General features: G+C 42.8%; 1 protein-coding gene across 1 annotated transcript; it reads left to right on the forward strand.

The window, feature by feature from the left end:
* Positions 1–23,654: 23,654 nt before the first annotated feature.
* Positions 23,655–24,167, forward strand: LOC147964931 (uncharacterized). The gene is made up of 2 exons (XM_087530216.1): positions 23,655–23,925; positions 24,064–24,167. Exons 1-2 carry the CDS (start codon positions 23,655–23,657, stop codon positions 24,165–24,167), a joined length of 375 nt encoding a protein of 124 aa, XP_087386342.1.
* The last annotated feature ends 2,272 nt before the right edge of the window (positions 24,168–26,439 follow it).

A 26,439-nucleotide genomic window follows, 5' to 3' on the forward strand; every position in this document is an offset into this window, starting at 1 on the left:
GATGGGTTGGATGAGATTTATCATGTAATCGAGTTAGTTTTGTTAGGGTTTGATCCCTAGTATCCACTATGTTCTGAGATTTATGTTGCTATGACTTTGCTATGCTTAATGCTTGTCACTAGGGCCCGAGTGCATTGATTTCAGATCTGAACCTATTATGTTTTCATGAATATATGTGAGTTCTTGATCCTATCTTGCAAGTCTATAGTCACATATTATGTGTTATGATCCGTTAACCCCGAAGTGACAATAATCGGGATACTTACCGGTGATGACCGTAGTTTGAGGAGTTCATGTATTCACTATGTGTTAATGCTTTGGTCTGGTACTCTATTAAAAGTAGGACTTAATATCCCTTAGTTTCCAATAGGACCCCGCTGCCACGGGAGGGTAGGACAAAATATGTCATGCAACTTCTTTTCCATAAGCATGTATGACTATATTCGGAATACATGCCTACATTACATTGATGAACTGGAGCTAGTTCTGTGTCACCCTATGTCATAACTATTACATGATCGATCGCATCTGACATAATTCTCCATCACCGATGCAATGCTTGCGAGCTTTTCATATATTGTTCTTCACTTATTTACTTTTCCGTTGCTACTATTACAATCGCTACAAAATCCAAAAATATTACTTTGCTACCATTACCAATATTATCATATTACTTTGCTACTAAACACTTTGCTGTAGATATTAAGTTTCCAGGTGTGGTTGAATTGACAACTCAGCTGCTAATACTAGAGAATATTCTTTGGCTCCCCTTGTGTCGAATGAATAAATTTGGGTTGAATACTCTACCCTCGAAAATTGTTGCGATCCCCTATACTTGTGGGTTATCAACTGTAAGCGGCGTTATGACAACGCGGTTGATGTAGTTGTACATCTTCACGATCCGACCGATCCTAGCACCGAAGGTACGGCACCTCCGTGATCTACACAGGTTCATCTCAGTGACGTCCCACGAACTCTAGATCCAGCTGAGGTCGAGGGAGAGTTTCGTCAGCACGACGGTGTGATGACGGTGATGATGAAGTTACCGACACAGGGCTTCGCCTAAGCTCTACAACGATATGACCGAGGTGGAAATCTGTGGAGGGGGTCACTGCACACGGCTAAACAATCAACTTGTGTGTCTATGGGGTGCCCCCTCCCCTGTATATAAAGGAGTGGAGGAGGGGAGGGCCGACCCTCTCATGGCGCGCCCAAGGGGGGTCCTACTCCCGCTGGGAGTAGGATCCCCCCTTCCCTAGTTGGAGAAGGAGAGGAAGGAAGGGGGAGGGAGAGGGAAGGAAAGGAAAGGGGGGCGCCCCCACCCAATTAGGATTGGGCTTGGGGGCGCGCACGCTCCACCTTGGCCGCCTCCTCCTCTCTCCCACTGAGGCCCAATAAGGCCCATTGACTCCCCCGGGGGTTCCGGTAACCCCCCGGTACTCCGGTAAATGCCCGAACTCATCCGGAACCATTTCGATGTCCAAACATAGCCTTCCAATATATCGATCTTTACGTCTCAACCATTTCTAGACTCCTTGTCATGTCCGTGATCACATCCGGGACTCCAAACTACCTTCGGTACATCCAAACACATAAACTCATAATACCGATCGTCATCGAACGTTAAGCATGCGGACCCTACGGGTTCGATAACTACGTAGACATGACCGAGACTCATCTCCGGTCAATAACCAATAGCGGAACCTGGATGCTCATATTGGTTCCTACATATTCTACGAAGATCTTTATCGGTCAAACCACATAACAACATACATTGTTCCCTTTGTCATCGGTATGTTACTTGCCCGAGATTCGATCGTCGGTATCTCAATACCTAGTTCAATATCATTATCGGCAAGTCTCTTTACTTGTTCCGTAATGCAACATCCTGTAACTAACTCATTAGTCACATTGCTTGCAAGGCTTATAGTGATGTGCATTACTGAGATGGCCCAGAGATACCTCTCCGACAATCAGAGTGACAAATCCTAATCTCGATCTACGCCAACTCAACAAGCACCATCGGAGACACCTGTAGGGCATCTTTATAATCACCCAGTTATGTTGTGACGTTTGATAGCACACTAAGTGTTCCTCCGGTATTCGGGAGTTGCATAATCTCATAGTCATAGGAACATGTATAAGTCATGAAGAAAGCAATAGCAACAAACTAAACGATCATAGTGCTAAGCTAACGGATGGGTCTTGTCCATCACATCATTCTCTGATGATGTGATCCCATTCATCAAATGACAACACATGTCTATGGTTAGGAAACTTAACCATGTTTGATTAACGAGCTAGTTCTAGTAGAGGCATACTAGGGACACTCTGTTTGTCTATGTATTCACACATGTACTAAGTTTCCAGTTAATACAATTCTAGCATGAATAATAAATATTTGTCATGATATAAGGAAATAAATAATAACTTTATTATTGCCTCTAGGGCATATTTCCTTTAGTCTCCCACTTGCACTAGAGTCAATAATCTAGTTCACATCGTCATGTGATTTAACACCAATAGTTCACATCTTTATGTGATTAGTTCACAGCTCTATGTGACTAATACCAAAGGGTTTACTAGAGTCAATAACCTAGTTCACATCGCTATGTGATTAACACCCAAAGAGTGGTCATGTTTTGCTTGTGAGAAAAGTTTAGTCTACGGGTCTGCAACATTCAGATCCGTATGTATTTTGCAATTTCTATGTCTACAATACTCTGCACGGAGCTACTCTAGCTAATTTCTCCCACTTTCAATATATATCTAGATCGAGACTTAGAGTCATCTAGATCAGTGTCAAAATCTTGCATCGACGTAACTCTTTACGGCGAACTCTTTTATCACCTCCATAACCGAGAAATATTTCCTTAGTCCTCTAAGGATAATTTTGACCGATGTCCAGTGATCTACTCCTAGATCACTATTGTACTCCCTTGCCAAAATCATGCTAAGGTATACAACAGGTCTGGTACACAGCATATCATACTTTATAGAACCTATGACTGAGGCATAGGGAATGACTTTTTATTTTCTCTCTATCTTCTACTGTAGTCGGGCATTGAGTCTGACTCAACTTCACACCTTGTAACACAGGCAAGAACCCTTTCTTTGCTTTATCCATTTTGAACTTCTTTGAAACTTATCAAGGTATGTGCTTTGTGAAAGTCCAATTAAGCATCTTGATCTATCTATATAGATCTTGATGCCCAATATATAAGTAGCTTCACCGAGGTCTTTCATTGAAAAATTCTTATTCAAGTATCCTTTTGTGCCATTCAGAAATTCAGTATCATTTCCGATCAACAATATGTCATCTACAATATCAGAAATGCTACAGAGCTCCCACTCACTTTCTTGTAAATACAGGCTTCTCCAAAAGTCTGTATAAAACCATATGCTTTGATCACACTATCAAAACGTATATTCCAACTCCGAGAGGCTTGCACCAGTCCATAAATGGATCGCTGGAGCTTGCACACTTTGTTAGCACCTTTTGGATCGACAAAACCTTCTGGTTGCATCATATACAACTCTTCTTTAAGATATCCATTAAGGAATGTAGTTTTGACATCCATTTGCCAAATTTCATAATCATAAAATGCGGAAATTGCTAACATGATTCGGATGGACTTAAGCATCGCTACGGGTGAGAAGGTCTCATCGTAGTCAACTCATTGAACTTGTCGAAAACCTTTGGTGACAATTCGAGCTTTGTAGATAGTAACACTACTATCAACTCTTGTCTTCCTCTTGAAGATCATTCTCAATGGCTTGCCGATCATCGGGCAAGTTCACCAAAGTCCACACTCTGTTCTCATACATGGATTCTATCTCAGATTTCATGGCCTCAAGCCATCTGTCAGAATCTGGGCTCATCATCGCTTCCTCATAGTTCGTAGGTTCGTCATGGTCTAGTAACATGACTTTCAGAACAGGATTACCGTACCACTCTGATGACGAGAAAAATGGAAGGCGGGAGACACGCGTCCACGTCATTGATACAGAGTGAAATTTAAATACATAAAATAAAAATAGAATCAAACATTGCATGTACTTTATTTCCAGAACTCTTACATTTACATAAAAAATTTATTAATTACATCTCCGAAGAGAAAACCCCTGATTAAGAATTCCAACATATCTATTACATAGGATAGCATCACATTCCTATTACAATATGCTACAAGAGAAATCCTCTTCGTGGTCGACGATGAACTCCTGCTTGGTGAGCTTGAAGTTTGGTTCCATGCAAGTACTCCTCTTCGATTTTATGTATGGTGTTTCGGAATATATTTCCTAGCATGCAACCATTTGTGCATGTTCAACCTCATTTATATGCGGAATGCAGGTTGATTTTGTCTAGGCATAGTTTTATCCTACGTTTGGCATATAGGATATGTGTATATTTTCCTTTGGGAATTTTATATGACATTTTTGGTTTTGGTGGCATGGATATATGTGACATGCCAATTTTAATAAGTTTTGCATCATCATATTACTACTATCACCGCGCGACACTGACATGGTGCCCGCGTGTAGCGTAACGGACTGAAGCTTTCTGACACAATATTGATGCTTTTTATGGTGCATATGATATGTGCCATATTTTGTTGACTCTGAGTCCGGACAGTATCAAGCCTGACCAGAGTGGAATTTGCTTATGATATTTTTTGTTTGTTTAAAGCCTATGTGGGCTACATGAAATGTACCTTATCATGTATTTTGTATGAATTTTGTATCATATGTGGATGTGGAGTGAACTTATTTTTTATTAAGTTCTACTTTACCTACATTACTACTAACACCGCATAGCACTAGGATAATGCCCGCGTGTAGCGTAACCAAGCAAAGGTTTGTAGAGCAATTATGGTGTTGCATTAGACATATGACATCTATCATTTTGTTTATGTTTGTACCTTACATGGTATTAGTACTAACTCCACATAGCGCCATTTCATTGACGCTAGTGTGTAGCATAACCCAAGTAAAATGAGTTTGTGATATCCATTTGTGATGATGCTAATAGTTTAGGCTCTTATAGCATCGGAGCATTTCATGCCATATTTTATTGACTTTGGACCAAATATGTGGCCTAAATATTTTGTTTAATTTTCTCTCACTTGTATTACTACTAACACCGCGTAGCATTAAGATAATGCTCGCGTGTAGTGTAACCAAGTAAGGCTGGTTTTTATGTTGCAACGTGTTTTATAATTCGTCTTACATGATTTTGGTTTTTGGGTGTGTAACATGAACACATTTTTAATTAAGTTTTGCCCTGCTCGTATTACTACTAACACTGTGTGGCATTAAGATAATGCCCGCGTGCAGCGTAACCAAGTGAGGCAATATATTTTTATGCTCTTGTTTGTATTGCAACTAGCGTGACACATAATGCCCGTAGCGCAACCAGACAAGAGATTATCATGAGTTCAGTTTAGTGCGTTCGTAATTTCATTCCAACTTAGTCATATCCATTTTTTCACGATGACCAAATTAAGTCAATTTTTATGAGGTTTTCGCATCAATGACACTCTCTTGATTCGTATCCATGTATAGGGACCAAACCAACGAACGAGGCGTTCATCTTGGCTTGTATCGCTAAAGGGACTGAACCAAGACGGAGATCAATAGGACAAAGCGCACGCAACATTTAAACAAACCGTGCTTACAAGAACCATGCATGCTCCTTGACTCGTACCGCGATGGCTGAGCCGAAGGCGAAAGTTTGGGAACATGCTCCTTGGTTTGTACCACGATGGCCGAACCAAGGACAAAATTTTGAGATGGATGCAATATACTCTTTAGTCTATACATAAATGGCCAAATCAAAGGGCAAAATTTTGAGATAGATTGAACATGCACCTTAGTCTGTACCGCAGTGGCCAGACTAAGGGCAAGAATTTTGGAAAGATGAAACATGTTCCTTGATTTGTACCATGATGGCCGAACCAAGGGCTAGAAATTTAGAAGAAGAAGGAGAAGAAAGCTCCCTGGCCTGTACCACAATAGCCAAACCAGGGGCTAGAGGAGAGCCATCGAATCTCACCTTCAATCAACAGGATGCAACACACCTGCCTCTTTCTCTTCTTCTTTTTTTGTGAGTTCGTATGTGTGTGTTCTAGCAGAGCAGATGGGAAGACAAAATGAGGGACCGACCCAGTCCAACCCCCTGTACGCATGAGTGCCAGCTATTTATAGGGACGGGGTGTGCAGCGCTGCGGCTGGAGGTGTGTGCGCCCACGTCCACTGATCGTGGGATGGTGGGAGCGTGGTGGCTCTTTTTTTCTATTTGTTTAATCGTTAATTGACCGGCAACGTCGCTAACCCATTTACTTATGTGCGTGATTGGCTGATGGATGTGGCTACACATGCACACGTACGTAGACATTTTCCAAGTGGGCTAGGCCTGATTAAGGCTAATTTTCTTAACGTGCATGAGACAGAGATATAAGAATACATTCTTTCATTGATATTTCCATGATGATGTGTGACACATTTTTATTCATACATTGCACCAATATTTCATTAGATGTCCTAGAATGACATGGTCACATTTATTCTGTGGAATAATATTTTGGCGACATTGGCGCCGGTCATGATAATTTGATTTTATGTTAACATTAAAATTCTATCATCGATGAAATTTCCTTAGGACAAAAACTTGATGAGTATTATTTGTTTCTCATATTTATTTATTGTCCCTTTTCATTGTCAGCAATATTGGTGTTTGCCAATAATTCAATAATTATTTGACATTTTTTAGTATGTCGTCACACGGGGCATTTCTCTTTTATATGTGTTTAATATTGTTGGAATAATATTCGCATTTACTCGATGATTCAGTATTTTGGCAATATCAACACTGCCTATCACAATTTAAATTTATTTGAAAATTAGAATTCCGCCGTCGGTGACGGCGTATATGCAGGCGGGGCCTGCATCCTCTATATTTTCATTAGGACAAAACTTGATGAGCATTTATTTGTTTCGTCGATACCATTATTTTCATCAGCCCTTCCTTTGAACGATTGATTATTTTTTAAATTGTCTCCTTTCATTATTAAATTGATTTTTGTTTCCTTTTTTCATGACGATCGACTTTATTATTGGCTTTCTCTGTCAAATTATATTTTGTGTGCATCCATTAAGATACGACGATATTTTGATAGAGGAACATATTGCACGATGCTTCGACAATATCGGTGTTGTCTTTGACGGTGAAATTTTAGATCAATATCCGTGACGATGCGCGTACATACATGACAGAATTTGATGAATATTTATTTATTTTGTCATATTTATAATTGTTGGTTTAATGTGTGCATTATCAACGTTCGAACATATAATATGCCTATTTTTGTCGATCATTGATTGAGCGGTTGATTATAATTTTTTTTAATTGATTATTCTCATCATAAAACAGATTTTTGTTGTTTTACATTTATATTTTATGTGGTTTATGCATTTTATTTTATCTTGGTCAAAATCCATGTCAACACACTCTGGTGCGGAACGTACTCTGGTTGACCTATGAGGTTCGGTAGTAACTTGATCTGAAGTTTCATGATCATCATCATTAACTTCCTCACTAATTGGTGCATGCATCACTGGAACTGATTTATGTGATGAACTAGTTTCCAATTCAGGATAAGGTACAATTACCTCATCAAGTTCTACTTTCCTCCCACTCACTTCTTTCGAGAGAAACTCCTTTTTTAGAAAGGATCCACTCTTAGCAACAACGATCTTGCCTTTAGATCTGTGATAGAAGGTGTACCCAACAATTTCTTTTGGGTATCCTATGAAGACGCACTTCTCCGATTTGGGTTTGAGCTTATTAGGCTGAAACTTTTTCACATAAGCATCGCAACCCCAAACTTTAAGAAATGACAGCTTAGGTTTCTTGCTAAACCACATTTCATACGGTGTCATCTCAACGGATTTTTTTAGACAGTGCCCTATTTAATGTGAATGCAGTTGTCTCTAATGCATAACCCCAAAATGATAGTGGTAAATCGATAAGAGACATCATTGATCGGACCATATCTAATAAAGTACGGTTATGACGTTTGGACACACCATTATGCTGTGGTGTTCTAGGTGTCGTGAGTTGCGAAACTATTCGACACTGTTTCAACTGAAGGCCAAACTCGTGACTCAAATATTTCGTCTCCATGATTAGATTGTAGAAACTTTATTTTCTTGTTACGATGATTCTCCACTTCACTCTGAAATTTTTTGAACTTTTCAAACATTTCAGACTTGTGTTTCATTAAGTAGATATACTCATATCTGCTCAAATCATCTGTGAAGGTCAGAAAATAACGATACCCGCCGCGAGCCACAACACTCATCGGACCGCATACATCGGTATGTATTATTTCCAATAAGTCAGTGGCTCGCTCCATTGTTCCGGAGAACGGAGTCTTAGTCATCTTGCCCAAGAGGCATGGTTCGCAAGCATCAAGTGATTCCAAAAGTACATCCGCATGGAGTTTCTTCATGCACTTTACACCAATATGACCTAAACAGCAGGGCCACAAGTATGTTGCACTATCATTATCAACTTTGCATCTTTTGGCATCAATATTATGAATATGTGTATCACTACGATCGACATTCAATAAACCATTTATATTAAGTGTATGACCATAGAAGGTTTTATTCATGTAAACAGAACAACAATTATTGTTTGACTTAAATGAATAACCGTATTGCAATAAACATGATCCAATCATATTCATGGTCAACGCACACACTAAATAACATTTATTTTAGGTTCAACACTAATCCCGAAGGTAAAAGGAGTGTGTGATGGTGATCTTATCAACCTTTGAATCATTTTCAACACACATCGTCACCTTGCCCTTAAGTAGTCTCTGTTCATTTTGCAACTCCTGTTTCGAGTTACTAATCTTAGAAACTGAACCTTTTGCAGGAGCTATGTGATCTGAGGATTATCCTCACAGATCTAGTCCATATCATTGCTACTATTGTATTTCAATTTATTTTTCTCTAGGAACATATCAAAAATAAACAGGGAGCTATAATGTAACACCCCGTATGTAACTTGCCATATTTGTATTCCAACTCTTGCCATTTCCGGCACTAAGTTATGATATTTCCTCGTTGTCGGGTTTTTGTCTTCATGTGCTTTTGTATTTGTCATGCATCTCATATCATGTCATCATGTGCATTGCATTTGCATACGTGTTCGTCTCATGCATCCGAGCATTTTCCCCGTTGTCCGTTTTGCATTCCGGCGCTCCTATGTCCTCCGGTGTCCCTTTCTACCTCTTTTCGTGTGCGGGTGTTAAATATTTTCGGATTGGACCGAGACTTGACAAGCGGCCTTGGTTTACTAACGGTAGACCGCCTGTCAAGTTTCGTGCCATTTGGACTTCGTTTGATACTCCAACGGTTAACCGAGGGACCGAAAAGGCCTCGTGTGTGTTGCAGCCCAACACCTCTCCAAAGTGGCCCAAAACCCACCTAAACCTCCTCCATCATCTAGATCGTTCGATCACGATCGCGTGGCCGAAAACCACACCTCATTTGGACTCTCCTAGCTCCCTCTACCTATAAATATAGCCTCCTCCCCGAAATTTCGGGTCATTTCCAACCCTAGACCTAGTCCTCTTCCCCTCCGCGTGGCCGGACACGTCCGACCACCGCCGGACACATCGTCGCCGCCAATCGGGATCCGCCACCTGTCGCCACCGCCTCCGCCGACCGCGCAGCCCGCCGGAGCCCGAACCGGGCCCCCGAGCCCGTTCGGCGTGCCCCGCGCCGCCTGGGAGCCGCGCCGCCCCGTCTCCTTCCCGCGCCGGCGAGCCACCGCCCGACGCCACCGCGGGGCATCGCCGGCGACCGCCCCACGCCGGCGACCGCCCCGCTCCGGTGACTGCACCGCCGCGACCGGCCTGCGCCACGCCGCCCCACCTCACCGTCCGGCCCACGCCTCGTCGCCCCGGAGAGCTCCGGCGTGAACTCCAGCCGCCTCGACCTCGAACTCCGGCAAACAGTGAACTCCGGCGATCTCCTCGGTTCGCGTGCTGGATCTGGATCTGGATCTGAGGGTTGACCTAATTTTGCCCTAACCCTAGTTATTTTTTGCATATTTCATCGCATCATATCTCTGCATCCATGGCTCCGTTTTGGACGTGTAGCATATCAAAACGTTCGTATCGACGAGTACTTCATTTTATCTCATTGCATCATGTTCATTTGAGCTCATCTTGATGCTCTAAATGCTGTTGGAAGAGTTCTAGTTTCTGTTAGTTTCAGATTCATATCAGTAATTGGACTTTTGTCATTTTTGCCATGATTGATGTGTGGCTCCTATGATCTTGAGCCCTACATGAGTTTTGAAGTATGCCATGCCATGTTTACAGGGGTGTATGCCATGTATTTTTGTGATCTCTGTGGTGACTAGCACAAGCATGCAAAGTAGCCCTCTTAATGTTGCTGATTTCAGGGACTTAGAAATATTCTAAGTCTTTGTCCTGTCAATATTTTTATGCCATGTATTCATGTTGCTACAGAGGGATCCATGCCTCTTTTGAGCATGTTCAGTAAGGATGTTTTGTAGATATTGTGGGGCTCTATCCATCCATGTCTTTGTTTGCAATTATGGAGCACCCTAGCTTGAGTCAATCGAGCTCTACTTTTGCTATAAAATATTCCTGGTAGAATGTTTACATGTTAAGCATTTTTGCCGAGCTTGTTGTAGTTGATCCATGCATGATATGATGTTGCTCTTGCCATGTTTAGCTTCTATGTCATGTCTAGTTGCTGGGTGTATGCTTAGTTTATCATGCAATTCCTTGTGGTGAGTGCATCGAGCTCGTAAACATGCCTACGTGATATCTGTTTTGCCATGTTCCAGTTTTCTACTAAGTCTGAATCTGTTAACGATAATTGCTATGTTCACATGGTTGCCATTATATTTTCTGATCCCTTTTGGCTTATGGTCAGTAAGGGACTTTTGTTGTATGCTTTGAGTAGCTTCATGCCATGCCTTACTTTGCCATGATATGTTCCTGTAGCATGTTGTCATCGTGCTCTAAACATTGCTTCCTGATGTTAAATTCTTGGCTTGTTGTTATTTTCACTAAGTATGTAACCTGATATCTTTTGCAATATTGCAATGCTTGTTTGAACCTGCTACTGAGTGAATTAGCCGTAGCTCAGTGTTCATCTTTTGTTAAGCATCTTGATTGGATCCCTACCATGTATTTTGTTGCTATGTTAGAGTGCAGTAGCTTGTTCTTCTTCATGCATTTAGTAGGCCTCGTGCTGTTAATCGCAGATCGGTGCCATAATTGTTTTGCCTGCCATTTCCAATCCGTGCATCCGATTCCGGTGATCTTTTTATCGATTTCGACCGAAATCAAATCCTCTTTCCAGTGGCACTCTTTGTTTTCCAAGTTGAGGCCAGGTTCAATCTTTCCTTTCCGAAGCATGCATATGCATCGCATATCGCATCCCGCATATCATGCCATGTTTGCATCATTGTTGTTTGTGCATTGCACGTGGTTGATTGTGTCTCCCTTTGCTTGTTGTTATTGCTTGGGTAGAGCCGGGAGACGAGTATGTGATGGAGGAGCCCGTTGAGTATGTTTACGAGGATCAAGCTAACGTCAACTCGGAGAACTTTGCAGGCAAGATGACCATACCCTCGAAATCACTTATATCTTTGCTTGCTAGATGCTCGCTCTTTTGCTATGCCTATGCTACGATACCTACCACTTGCTTATCATGCCTCCCATATTGCCATGTCAAACCTCTAACCCACCTTGTCCTAGCAAACTGTTGTTTGGCTATGTTACCGCTTTGCTCAGCCCCTCTTATAGTGTTGCTAGTTGCAGGTGAAGATTGGAGTTTGTTCCTTGTTGGAACATGTTTATTGTTGGGATATCATTATTATATCTTGTCTATTTTAATGCACCTATATACTTGGTAAAGGGTGGAAGGCTCGGCCTTATGCCTGGTGTTTTGTTCCATTCTTGCCGCCCTAGTTTCCGTCATACCGGTGTTATGTTCCTTGATTTTGCGTTCCTTACACGGTTGGGTTATAATGGGAACCCCTTGACAGTTCGCCTTGAATAAAACACTTCCAGCAATGCCCAACATTGGTTTTACCATTCGCCACCTAGCCTTTTCCCTTGGGTTCCGCGGACTCAAGGGTCATCTTTATTTTAACCCCCCCGCCCCCCGGGGGCCAGTGCTCCTCTGAGTGTTGGTCCAAACTGAGCTGCCTGCGGGGCCACCTCGGGGAAACTTGAGGGTTGGTTTTACTCATGGCTAGTCTCATCCTTTGTGCCTTGAGAAAGAGATATGTGCAGCTCCTATCGGGATTTGTCGGCACATTCGGGTGGTTTTGCTGGTTTAGTTTTACCATTGTCTAGATGTCTTGTAACCGGGATGCCGAGTCTGATGGGATTGTCTTGGGATAAGGAATATCCTTCGTTGACCGTGAGAGCTTGTGATGGGCTAAGTTGGGACACCCCTGCAGGGATTTGAACTTTCGAAAGTCGTGCCCGTGGTTATGGGCAGATGGGAATTTGTTAATGTCCGGTTGTAGAAGACTTGAACCTTAACTTAATTAAAATGAATCAACTGAGTGTGTGGCCGTGATGGTCTCTTTTCGGCGGAGTCTGGGAAGAGAACACGGTCTTGTGTTATGCTTGAACGTAGGTTGTTCTAGGATCACTTCTTGATCATAGCTGTTCGACCGTGCCTTTGCCTTCTCTTCTCGATCTCATTTGTGTTATGTTAGCCACCATATATGCTAGTCGCTTGCTACAGCTCCACATCATACCTTTTACCCTTCCTATAAGTTTAAATAGTCTTGATCGTGAGGGTGTGAGATTGCTGAGTCCCCGTGACTCACAGTTTACTTCCAAAACCAGATGCAGGGACCGATGATACCGCTCCAGATGATTCGACTGAGCTCAAGTGGGAGTTCGATGAGGACTCAGGACGATACTATGTTTCCTTTCCAGACGATCAGTAGTGGTGCCCAGTTGGGGCAATCGGGGACTTTGTCGCATTTGGGGTTGTTCTTTATTTTGGTTCTGTAGTCGGACCTTGAGTGTAACTGGATGAATGTAATGATATTTATGCTATTGTGTGACATGGCGAGTGTAAGCCAACTATGTATCTCTTTCCCTTATTCATTACATGGGTTGTGTGAACATTACCTCACTGCGACATTGCTTACAATGCGGTTATGCCTCTAAGTCGTGCTTCGACACGTGGGAGGTAGAGCCGCATCGTGGGTGTTACATATAACATGAGCTATTGATCTACAACATAATTTGTAAATACTATCAGGTCTAAGTTCATGATAAATTAAAGTTGAATTAATCATATTACTTAAGAACTCTGATACTTCTCCAACATATCTATATTTTTTGATTGTTCCATGCTATTATATTATATGTTTTGGATGTTTCATGGGCTTTATTATACACTTTTATATTATTTTTGGGACTAACCTACTAACCCAAGGACGATTGCAAATTGCTGTTTTTTTGCCTATTTCAGAGTTTTGCAAAAAAGGAATATCAAACGGAATGAAACCTTCGGGAGAGTTATTTTTGGAACAAACATGATCTAGGAGACTTGGAGTAGACGTCAAGAAAGAAGCGAGGAGGCCACGAGGCAGGGAGGCGCGCCTGCCCCCTGGGCGCGCCCCCACCCTCGTGGGCTCCTCGCAGCTCCACCGATCTACTTCTTCCTTCTATATATATCCATATACCCCGAAAACATCCAGGAGCACCACGAAACCCTATTTACACCGCCGCAACCTTCTGTACCCAAGAGATCCCATCTTGGGGCCTTTTCCGGAGCTCCGCCAGAGGGGGAATCGATCACGGAGGGCTTCTACATCAACACCATAGCCTCTCCGATGATGTGTGAGTAGTTTACCACAGACCTTCGGGTCCATAGTTATTAGCTAGATGGCTTCTTCTCTCTCTTTGGATCTCAATACAAAGTTCTCCTCGATCTTCTTGGAGATCTATTCGATGTAATTCTTTTTGCGGTGTGTTTGTCGAGATCCGATGAATTGTGGGTTTATGATCAAGTTTATCTATGAACAATATTTGATTCTTCTCTGAAATCCTTTATGTATGATTTGTTATCTTTGCAAGTCTCTTCGAATTATCAGTTTTGTTTGGCCTACTAGATTGATCTTTCTTGTAATGGGAGAAGTGATTAGCTTTGGGTTCAATCTTGCGGTGTCCTTTCCCAGTGACAGCAGGGGCAGCAAGGCACATATTGTATTGTTCCCATCAAGGATAAAAAGATGGGGTTTATATCATATTGCTTGAGTTTATCCCTCTACATCATGTCATCTTGCCTAATGCGTTACTCTGTTCTTATGAACTTAATACTCTAGGTGCATGCTGGATAGCGGTCGATGTGTGGAGTAATAGTAGTAGATGCAGAATCGTTTTGGTCTACTTGTCACGGACGTGATGCCTATATACATGATCATGCCTAGATATTCTCATAATTATGCACTTTTCCATCAATTGCTCGACAGTAATTTGTTTACCCACCGTAATACTTATGCTATCTTGAGAGAAGCCACTAGTGAAACCTATGGCCCCGGGGTCTATCTTTCATCATATAAGTTTCCAATCTATTTTACTTTGCAATCTTTACTTTCAATCTATATCATAAAAATACCAAAAATATTTATCTTATTATCTCTATAAGATCTCACTCTCGTAAGTGACCATGAAGGGATTGACAACCCCTTTATCGCGTTGGTTGCGACGTTCTTATTTGTTTGTGAAGGTACGAGGGACTTGCATGTAGTCTCCTACTGGATTGATACCTTGGTGCTCAAAAACTAAGGGAAATACTTATGCTACTTTGCTGCATCACCCTTTCCTCTTCAAGGGAAAACCAACGCAGTGCTCAAGAGGTAGCAAGAAGGATTTCTGGCGCCGTTGCCGGGGAGATCTACGCACAAGTCAAGATATACCAAGTACCTATCACAAACTCTTATCCTTCGCATTACATTATTTTCCATTTGCCTCTCGTTTTCCTCTCCCCCACTTCACCCTTGCCGTTTTATTCGCCTCTTTCCCTTTTTCTTTTATTTTCGCCATGGCCGAATCAAAAAGGGCTAAGGGTTCTCTCCCGAGCTTCAGTGCTTTGGATAGTCCCTCTGTTCTTTCTAAGCTCATAAATAATGATGTTATGGAAAGACCTACCGGGGTTATCAATGAGGGTTTGAATAATTTAGATGAAGATGATCCCGGAATTTTTCGTTATTTACTTGATGAGTCTTTAAAAGATGTTTGGGATAGGTTATTAAGGATCCGAGCCAGCTATGTGCCCCAGTATCATATTGAAATATACCTGAAAAGATTTTATGTTGGCTTACCCTCTTTATTCAAGCAAGTTTTAGACTCTATTTTTTAAGAAGGTTTTCTTGAGGGGGATCCCATAGATACCTATGAAAAGATGAAACTATATTTCGGCACCCCATGAGTGAGAAGGTTGAATCCACCTCTCTGTTGTGCTTTTATCAAAATGAAATTATCAAAGAGATGAAGTCTAGCTTAGATGCAAATTTCCGTAGCGTGATTAATCTTTCTTCTACCATTAATGGCCACGTACTTTCTCAGAATATAAGGATAAATGCTATAGATAAGAAAATTTCTCTTCTCTTTCCTAAAACCAAAGATGATAATACCTAGATCTATTCTTGCTTTTATGCCTAGCTAGGGGTGTTAAACGATAGCGCTTGTTGGGAGGCAACCCAATTTTATTTTTGTTTCTTGATATTAGGTTCTGTTTAGTAATAAATAATTCATCTAGCCTCTGTTTAGATGTGGTTTTATGCTTTTAATTAGTGTTCGTCCAAGTAGAACCTTTGGGAAGACTTGAGGGAAGTTTTTGCGATCTTGCTGTAAAAAACAGAAACTTTAGCGCTCACGAGATTTGCTGCCATTTTTTACTGGAGAGTGCAATTAGGTTGATTCTTTTTGAAGATGATTAATAGACACATTAGTCACATCCACCAATTTATTTCAGAATTTTTGGGGTTACATAAGTATTCGAAACCTACATATTACTACAGACTATTCTGTTTTTGACAGATTCTGTTTTTTGTGTGTTGTTTGCTTATTTTGATGAATCTATGGCTAGTATCAGAGAGTATAAACCATAGAGAAGTTGGAATACAGTAGGTTTAACACCAATATAAATAAAGAATGAGTTCATTACATTACCTTAAGTGGTGGTTTGTTTTCTTATACTAACGGAGCTCATGAGATTTTCTGTTGAGTTTTGTGTTGTGAAGTTTTCAAGTTTTGGGTAACGATTTGATGGATTATGGAATATGGAGTGGCAGATAGCCTAAGCTTAGGGATTCCCAAGGCACCCCAAGGTAAAATTCAAGGACAACCAAAATCCTAAGCTTGGGGATGCCCCGGAAGGCACCCCCTCTTTCGTCTTCGTTCATCGGTAACTTTACTTGAGGCTATATTTTTATTCACCACATGATATGTGTTTTGCTTGGAGCGTCTTGTATGATTTGAGTCTTCGATTTTTAGTTTACCAAAATCATACTTGCTGTACACACCTTTTGGGAGAGACACACATGAATTGGAATTTATTAGAATACTCTATGTGCTTCACTTATATCTTTTGAGCTAGATAATTTTGATCTAGTGCTTCACTTATATCTTTTAGAGCACGGTGGTGGTTTTATTTTATAGAAATTATTGATCTCTCATGCTTAACTTATATTATTTTGAAAGCCCTTTAGAACAGTATGGTAATTTGCCTTGGCTATAAAATTGGTCCTAATATGATAGGCATCCAAGATTGGTATAATAAAAACTATCATAAAAAAGTGCATTGAATACTATGAGAAGTTTGATACTTGATAACTGTTTTGAGATATAAAGATGGTGATATTAGAGTTGTTCTAGTTGAGTATTTGTGAATTTGAGAAATACTTGTGTTGAAGATTGCAAGTCTCGTAGCATGCACGTATGTTAACCGTTGTGTAACAAATTTGAAACATGAGGTGTTCTTTGATTGTCTTCCTTATGAGTGGCGATCGGGGACGAGCGATGGTATTTTCCTACCAATCTATCCCCTAGGAGCATGCGCGTAATGCTTGGTTTTTGGTGACTTGTATATTTTTGCAATAAGTATGTGAGTTCTTTATGACTAATGTTCAGTCCATGGATTATACACACTCTCACCTTTCCATCATTGCTAGCCTCTTCGGTACCGTGTGTTTCCCTTTCTCACCTTGAGAGTTGGTGCAAACTTCGCCGGTGAATCCAAACCTCGTGATATGATACGCTCTATCACACATAAACCTCCTTATATCTTCCTCAAAATAGCCACCATACCTACCTATTATGGCATTTCCATAGCCATCCCGAGATATATTGCCATGCAACTTTCCACCGTTTCATTTATGACACGCTTCATCATTGTCATATTGCCTTGCATGATCATGTAGTTGACATCGTACTTGTGGCAAAGCCACCATGCATAATTATCATACATGTCACTCTTGATTCATTGCCCTTCCCGGTACACCGCCGGAGGCATTCATATAGAGTCATATTTTGTTCTAGTATCGAGTTGTAATCATTGAGTTATAAATAAATAGAAGTGTGATGATCATCATCAATAGAGCATTGTCCCAAATAAAAAATAAAAAAGGGGGAAAGGCCAAATTAAAAAAAGGCCAAAAAAGAAATAAAAAGGGAGAATGCTACAATCCTTTTTTCCACACTTGTGCTTCAAAGTAGCACCGTGATCTTTATGACAGAGAGTCTCTTGTTTTGTCACTTTCATATACTAATGGGAATATTTCATTATAGAACTTGGCTTGTATATTCCAACAATGGGCTTCCTCAAATGCCCTAGGTCTTCGTGAGCAAGCAAGTTGGATGCACACCCACTTAGTTTCTTTTGGTGAGCTTTCGTACATTTATAGCTCTAGTGCATCTGTTGCATGGCAATCCCTACTCCTTGCACTTACAACAGTTGATGGGCATCTCCCTAGCCCGTTGATTAGCCGCGTCAATGTGAGACTTTATCCTTTTTTGTCTTCTCCACATAACCCCATCATTATATTTTATTCCACCCATAGTGCTATATCCATGGCTCACGCTCATGTATTGCGTGAAAATTGAAAAAGGTTTGAGATTACTAAAGTATGAAACAATTGCTTGGCTTGTCATCGGGGTTGTGCATAATGAGAGCATTCTTGTGTGACGAAAATGGAGCATGACCAAACTATATGATTTTGTAGGGATGAACTTTCTTTTCCCATGTTATTTTGAGAAGACATGATTGCTTAGTTAGTATGCTTGAAGTATTATTATTTTTATGTCAATATTAAACTTTTGTCTTGAATCTCTCGGATTTGGATATTCATGCCACAATAAAGAAAATTACATTGAGAATTATGCCAGGTAGCATTCCACATTAAAAATTCTATTTTTATCATTTACCTACTCGAGGACGAGCATCAATTAAGCTTGGGGATGCTTGATACGTCTCCAGCGTATCTATAATTTTTTATTGTTCCATGCTATTATATTATCTGTATTGGATGTTTAATGGGCTTTATTATACACTTTTATATTATTTTTGGGACTAACCTACTAACCCAAGGCCCAATGTAAATTGCTGTTTTTTGCCTATTTCGGTGTTTCGCAAAAAAGGAATATCAAACGGAATGAAACCTCCGGGGGAGTTATTTTTGGAAAAAACGTGATCCAAGGGACTTGGAGTAGACATCAAGAAAGAAGCAAGGAGGCCACGAGGCAGGGAGGCGCGCCTGCGCCCCTGGGCGCGCCCCCACCCTCGTGGGCCCCTCGCAGCTCCACCGACCTACTTCTTCCTCCTATATATATATCCATATACCCCGAAAACATCCAGGAGCACCACGAAACCCTATTTCCACCACCGCAACCTTCTGTACCCAAGATATCCCATCTTGGGCCCTTTTCCGGAGCTCCACCGGAGGGGGAATCGATCACGGAGGGCTTCTACATCAACACCATAGCCTCTCCGATGATGTGTGAGTAGTTTACCACAGACCTTAGGGTCCATAGTTATTAGCTAGATGGTTTCTTCTCTCTCTTTGGATCTCAATACAAAGTTCTCCTCGATCTTCTTGGAGATCTATTCGATGTAATTCTTTTTGCGGTGTGTTTGTCGAGATCCGATGAATTGTGGGTTTATGATCAAGTTTATCTATGAACAATATTTGATTCTTCTCTGAAATCTTTTATGTATGATTTGTTATCTTTGCAAGTCTCTTCGAATTATCAGTTTGGTTTGGCCTACTAGATTGATCTTTCTTGCAATGGGAGAAGTGATTAGCTTTGGGTTCAGTCTTGCGGTGTCCTTTCCCAGTGACAACAGGGGCAGCAAGGCACGTATTGTATTGTTGCCATTGAGGATAAAAAGATGGGGTTTATATCATATTGCTTGAGTTTATCCCTCTACATCATGTCATCTTGCCTAATGTGTTACTCTGTTCTTATGAACTTAATACTCTAGATGCATGCTGGATAGCGGTCGATGTGTGGAGTAATAGTAGTAGATGCAGAATCGTTTCGGTCTACTTGTCGCGGACGTGATGCCTATATACATGATCATGCATAGATATTCTCATAATTATGCACTTTTCTATCAATTGCTCGACAGTAATTTGTTTACCCATTGTAATACTTATGCTATCTTGAGAGAAGCCACTAGTGAAACCTATGCCCCCGGGTCTATCTTTCATCATATAAGTTTCCAATCTATTTTACTTTACAATCTTTACTTTCAATCTATATCATAAAAATACCAAAAATATTTATCTTATTATCTCTATCAGATCTCACTCTCGTAAGTGACCATGAAGGGATTGACAACCCCTTTATCGCGTTGGTTGCGAGGTTCTTATTTGTTTGTGCAGGTACGAGGGACTTGCCTGTAGTCTCCTACTGGATTGATACCTTGGTTCTCAAAAACTGAGGGAAATACTTATGCTACTTTGCTACATCACCCTTTCCTCTTCAAGGGAAAACCAACGCAGTGCTCAAGAGTTAGCAAACTCCTACTTAGATAGACATCCCTCTAGTCTAAATGATCACGTGATCCATATCAACTAAACCATGTCCGATCATCACGTGAGATGGAGTAGTTTTCAATGGTGAACATCACTATGTTGATCATATCTACTATATCATTCATGTTCGACCTTTTCAGTCTCAGTGTTCCGAGGCCATATCTGCATATGCTAGGCTCGCCAAGTATAACCCGAGTATTCTGCTTATGCAAAACTGGCTTGCACCCAGTGTATGTGAACATAGAGCTTATCACACCCGATTATCACATGGTGTCTCAGCACGACGAACTGTAGCAATGGTGCATACTCAGGGAGAACACTTGTACCTTGAAATTTAGTGAGAGATCATCTTATAATGCTACCGCCGAACAAAGCAAAATAAGATGCATAAAGGATAAGCATCACATGCAATCAAATATAAGTGATATGATATGGCCATCATCATCTTGTGCCTTTGATCTCCATCTCCAAAGCACCGTCATGATCACCATCATCACCAGCTTGACACCTTGATCTCCATCAAAGCATCGTTGTTGTCTCGCCAACTATTGCTTCTACGACTATCGCTACCGCTTAGTGATAAAGTGAAGCAATTACATGGCGATTGCATTTCATACAATAAAGTGACAACCATATGGCTCCTGCCAGTTGCCGATAACTGTGTTACAAAACATGATCATCTCATACAATAATTTATATAATCACATCTTGACCATATCACATCACAACATGCCCTGCAAAAATAAGTTAGACATCCTCTACTTTGTTGTTGCAAGTTTTACGTGGCTGCTACAGGCTTCTAGCAAGAACCGTTCTTACCTACGCATCAAAAACCACAACATAGTATAGTGATTGCTTTTTGATCTTCAAAAAGAACCCTATTCGTTGAAACTGATTCAACTAAAATTGGAGAAACAGACACCCACTAGCCACCTGTGTGCGAAGCACGCCGGTAGAACTAGTCTCGCGTAAGCGTACGCGTAATGTCGATCTGAGCCGCTTCATCCAACAATACCGCTGAATCATGAATCAACTAGTGATGGCAAGCAATATGTATATACTCACGCCCACAACTCCTTTGTGTTCTACTCGTGCATATAACATCTACGCATAGACCTGGCTCGGATGCCACTGTTGGGGAACACAGTAATTTCAAAACTTTTCCTACGCGGAAGTGTTGTCCATCTAGGTGGTGCATAGCAACGAGAGGGGAGAGTGTTGTCCACGTACCCTTGTAGACCATAAGCAGAAGTGTTATGACAACACGGTGGATGTAGTCGTACGTCTTCACGATCCGACCGATCCTAGCACCGAAGGTATGGCACCTCCGCGATCTACACACGTTCAGCTCGCTGACGTACCACGAACTCTAGATCCAGCTGAGGTCGAGGGAGAGTTTCGTCAGCACGACGGTGTGATGACAGTGATGATGAAGTTACCAATGCAGGGCTTCGCCTAAGCTCTACAATGATATGACCGAGGTGGAAATGTGTGGAGGGGGGCACCGCACACGGCTAAACAATCAACTTGTGTGTCTATGGGGTGCCCCCTCCCCCGTATATAAAGGAGTGGAGGAGGAGAGGGTCGGCCCTCTCATGGCGCGCCCAAGGGGGAGTCCTACTCCCGGTGGGAGTAGCATTCCGCCTTCCCTAGTTGGAGTAGGAGAGGAAGGAAGGGGGAGAGAGAGGGAAGGAAAGGGGGGTCGGCCCCCACCCAATTCGGATTGGGCTTGGGGGCGCACCCTCCGCCTTGGCTGCCTCCTTCTCTCTCCCACTAAGGCCCAATAAGGCCCATTGACTCCCCGGGGGGTTCCGGTACCCCCCCCCCCCCGGTACTCCAGTAAATGCCCGAACTCATCTGGAACCATTCCGATGTCCAAACATAGCCTTCCAATATATCAATCTTTATGTCTCGACCATTTCGAGACTCCTCGTCATGTCCGTGATCACATCTGGGACTCCGAACTACCTTCGGTACATCAAAACACATAAACTCATAATACCGATCGTCATCGAACATTAAGCGTGCGGACCCTACGGGTTCGAGAACTATGTAGACATGACCGAGACTCATCTCCGGTCAATAACCAATAGCGGAACCTGGATGCTCATATTGGTTCCTACATATGCTACGAAGATCTTTATCGGTCAAACCGCATAACAATATATGTTGTTCCCTTTGTCATCGGTATGTCACTTGCCCGAGATTCGATCATCGGTATCTCAATACCTAGTTCAATCTCGTTACGGGCAAGTCTCTTTACTCATTCCGTAATGCAACATCATGTAACTAACTCATTAGTCACATTGCTTGCAAGGCTTATAGTGATGTGCATTGCTGAGATGGCCCAGAGATACCTCTTCGACAATCGGAGTAACAAATCCTAATATCGATTTATGCCAACTCAAAATACACCATCGGAGACACCTGTAGAGCATCTTTATAATCACCCAGTTACGTTGTGACGTTAGATAGCACACTAAGTGTTCCTCCGATATTTGGGAGTTGCATAATCTCATAGTCATAGGAACATGTATAAGTCATGAAGAAAGTAATAGCAACAAACTAAACGACATAGTGCTAAGCTAACAGATGGGTCTTGTCCATCACATCATTCTCTAATGATGTGATCTCGTTCATCAAATGACAACACATGTCTATGGTTAGGAAACTTAACCATCTTTGATTAACGAGCTAGTTCTAGTAGAGGCATACTAGGGACACTCTGTTTGTCTATGTATTCACACATGTACTAAGTTTCCGGTTAATACAATTCTGGCATGAATAATAAACATTTATCATGATATAAGTAAATAAATAATAACTTTATTATTGCCTCTAGGGCATATTTCCTTCACCCGCCGTTGGCGCCGCCACTATTCTCCGACCGCCTCCTCACTGCTCACCCCCCGGCCGTCCATACCAAACCACGTCTCGACATGGCCGCAACCACACCTGCGCTTTCGTAGGAGTTTTGGCCACCGGTTGGAGGAGTTTTGGCTGTCGCCGTCGTAGCCGGTGCCAGAGGGGATACGACCGCCGGGGACGGCTATGGACCACGGCAACTTCCGTCGGGTACTCCAGAGCATCCTGTAGCCGGTCGCCAACCACCCCTGCTGCATCGAGGTGATCATCGTGACCTCTTTGCCACCACGACCGCAAGGTGTTTGACACTTTGCCCACAAAGGTATGGACAGTGGAGATGATTTTTTCTTCAACCACTTCATTTATTCATCGGATGATTCGTCCTCGGATGATGAAGATCTTGTGGTGGCTGCACTGGTCGTTCATGACCACATTAAATGGCAGCTTCCTTGGTACAGGGGGTCAGTCCCTGGCCTTGCTCCCAACCTGAACCGCAACAGAGAGAGAGAGAGGCCACTCCCTGCTCTATGCTGATTACTTTGCGAATACCCCGCTCTTCAAACCGGATAAATTCCATCGCCGTTTTCATATGGCAAGGCATTTGTTCAATCGTATCTGAGAGGGAGTGGTTGCTCATGACCCATACTTCGAGTGCAAAATGGATGCCCTTGGCAAGCTTGGATTCTCCTCTTACCAGAAATGCACCGCGACCATCCGCATGCTTGCATATGGAATTCCAGGCGATCTGGTGGATGAGTACGTGCGCATGAGTGAGTCGACATGTCTGTTGTCACTGTACAACTTCTGCAAGGTCGTGGTGGTAGTGTTTGGCCCTGAGTACTTGAGGCAGCCAAGTGCCGCTGATACAGAAAGGCTGTTGGCGATCAACGCTGATAGAGGCTTTCCAGGCATGCTTGGCAGCATAGATTGTATGCACTGGGAGTGGAAGAACTGTCAATTTGCTTGGCAGGGCCAGTACAAGGGGCATGTTAAAGCATGCACTGTCATATTAGAAGTGGTGGGTTCGCAAGATCTTTGAATATGACATTCTTTCTTCGGCATGGCAGATTCTCACAATGATATCAATGTGCTGCAGTGTTCTCAAGTCTTCGCAAGGCTTGCAGAAGGCCACTCCCCACCTGTCAACTTTGAGACCAATGGCCACCAGTAAAACAATGGATACTACCTAACTGATGGTATATATCTTTAGTGGTCAACTTTTGTGAAGACAATCTCGAACCCCCAAGGTGAGAAGAGACAGAGATTTGCCCAAATGCAAGAGAGCGCTAGAAAGGATGTGGAACGTGCTTTTGGTGTGCTTCAATCCCGATGAGGTATCGTTTGAAACCTGACGTGGGATGAAGGGAAGCTTTGGGAGGTTATGACTTCTTATGTGATCATGCACAACATGATCGTCGAGGACGAGGGTGATAACAACATCTTCGATCAAGGATTTGATTTTCAAGGTGAAAATGTTGAGCCGCTGCACTAAGAACCGGCCATGTTTGAACAGTTTGACCAATTTCATCATGAAATGCATGATTGGCATGCTCATTTGGATTTTCAAAATGACTTGGTTGAGCACATGTGGAATCACATTGGCAACCAATAGATGTATTTGTTCATTATGTTTATTCAAGAGAATATCGGTTTGGTTGTAAAACTATTTTATTAGAGACAATTCGATTGGGTTATAAAACTATTTTTATTTGAGACAATTAATATTTGGACGTGCAAACTAGTTTTGAACATTGAACTATGAATATATGAGCATTTTGGCCGTGGCAGACAGAATGGGGCCAAAGGATGCGTTCGTGCGTTGGGCGCACGGCCACCGCATCTGATAAAAGATCGGGACACGATCCTATTGCCCTATCCAAACGAACATAATCCGTGCTAAACGAATGTCTGTTTGGGGTCGTGCCCTGGAGCTGGCCTTAGAGCATCTCCAATAGCGGCGCCAAAAGACGCGCGCGCGCGGTAAACTGTCATTTTAGCACGCGCGAAACGTTTTCGTGTGCTCCAGCGATGGCGGGAAAGTAGCACGCGCGGGAAACAATTGCGCACGCACGGGAAAAGGAGGCAACTCGCGCGCTAGATTTGGCGCACCGCTTTCGGTGCGCCTATAAATTGCGGCACTCGCCACGCGGCCTCCACACTGCCACGCGCGCTCTCCCCGCTCCCTCTACAGCTTGCTCGCCGCTTCCTCACCCTGCCACCACCGCGCCACCATGCCGCCGCGCCGTCGGGGATCGTCTGGCTACCGCGGCGTCCGGCTAGGCCTCGGCACGTTCGGGACCGCGCACGAGGCCGCCCGCGCGTACGGCGCGGTGGCGTGGCGCGTATAGAGGCCTCCGTCGTAGATGAACTTCTGCGACGTCTACACGCGTGAGCATGCGCAGGCCGTCGCCCCTCCGCCTTGTCTTATCATGGACCAGGACCATGCGGAGCACCGTCGGCGGCAGCACCGCCTCCTCATCATCGAGGAGGACGAGCGAGCCATGGTGGAGTGGCGCCGGCGCCACCCGGAGGACGTCGCCAACGAGCGCGCCTACTAGGCGGAAAGGACGGCAAGGCGCCGCGCGGAGCGGGCGGACAGACGTCGGCGGAAGGCACTGGCGATATCGCAGTGTGATATTGGTGAAGCAGGTGGGGAGTCGATCTTTGGGGATAATGATCTTCATTAGGAGGACATTTGGCTCGATACCTCGGACAACATTAGCGAGGATGATGATGAGGAGGAGGAGGACGACTCGGAGTAGGTTGTAGTTGCACCATAGTTTATCTAGTTGCACCGTAGTATGTAGTTGCACTGTAGTTTTTATGTATTTGCACCGTAGTTTTATCTATCTATGCTATGGACTATGTAAAATATTTATGTATCATTTTATCTATGAGATGAACTATGTATCATTTTTATCTAAAAAATATGTATGCAACCTAGTCCGGAGTGTTTGAGCGAGCGCGCACAACATTTTAGCGCGTCTACTGGAGCTACACGCGCACACTAAATTTTAGCGCGGCTGCTAGAGCCAGCGCTGCCCGCCGCGACAAACCAGACGATGAATACGTTGCAAAGTACTTTTTACCGCATTGCGCGTTGTGCGGCTGTTGGAGATGCTCTTAGAGCATCTCTAGCCATTCGCCCCCCAGGACGCATAAAAATCGCCCCTGGGGGCGAGCCGGCGATACAATCGGCGCTGGGGGCGGTTTTGCGCCCAGTCGTCGCCCCTAGCTCGCCCCTAGGCGCCGATATTGGCCCACTTTTCAGCCCCATTTCGGCGAATAAAGGGCCCATATGGGCGACAATAGGACCATATCCGGCGTGGTTCGCCGTTGTTCGGCGTTCAATTATCCACATAATTTGTTTATCACATATTTCATCACAGAAATATCAAATACTTCAACAAAATAGTACAACAACAAATAGTTCAATACAAATT

Source organism: Triticum urartu, chromosome 6A (genome assembly GCF_056163025.1).
Source record: "Triticum urartu cultivar PI428250 chromosome 6A, HENAU_Tu73, whole genome shotgun sequence".
Classification (NCBI taxonomy): domain Eukaryota; kingdom Viridiplantae; phylum Streptophyta; class Magnoliopsida; order Poales; family Poaceae; genus Triticum; species Triticum urartu.

Coding starts and splice junctions, on each gene's coding strand:
- LOC147964931 (XM_087530216.1), top strand. CDS start 23,655: ATGGATGCCCTTGGCAAGCTTGGATTCTCCTCTTACCAGAAATGCACC. Junction 23,926..24,063: donor CATGCTTGGCAGCATAGATT/GTATGCACTGGG, acceptor TCGGCATGGCAG/ATTCTCACAATGATATCAAT.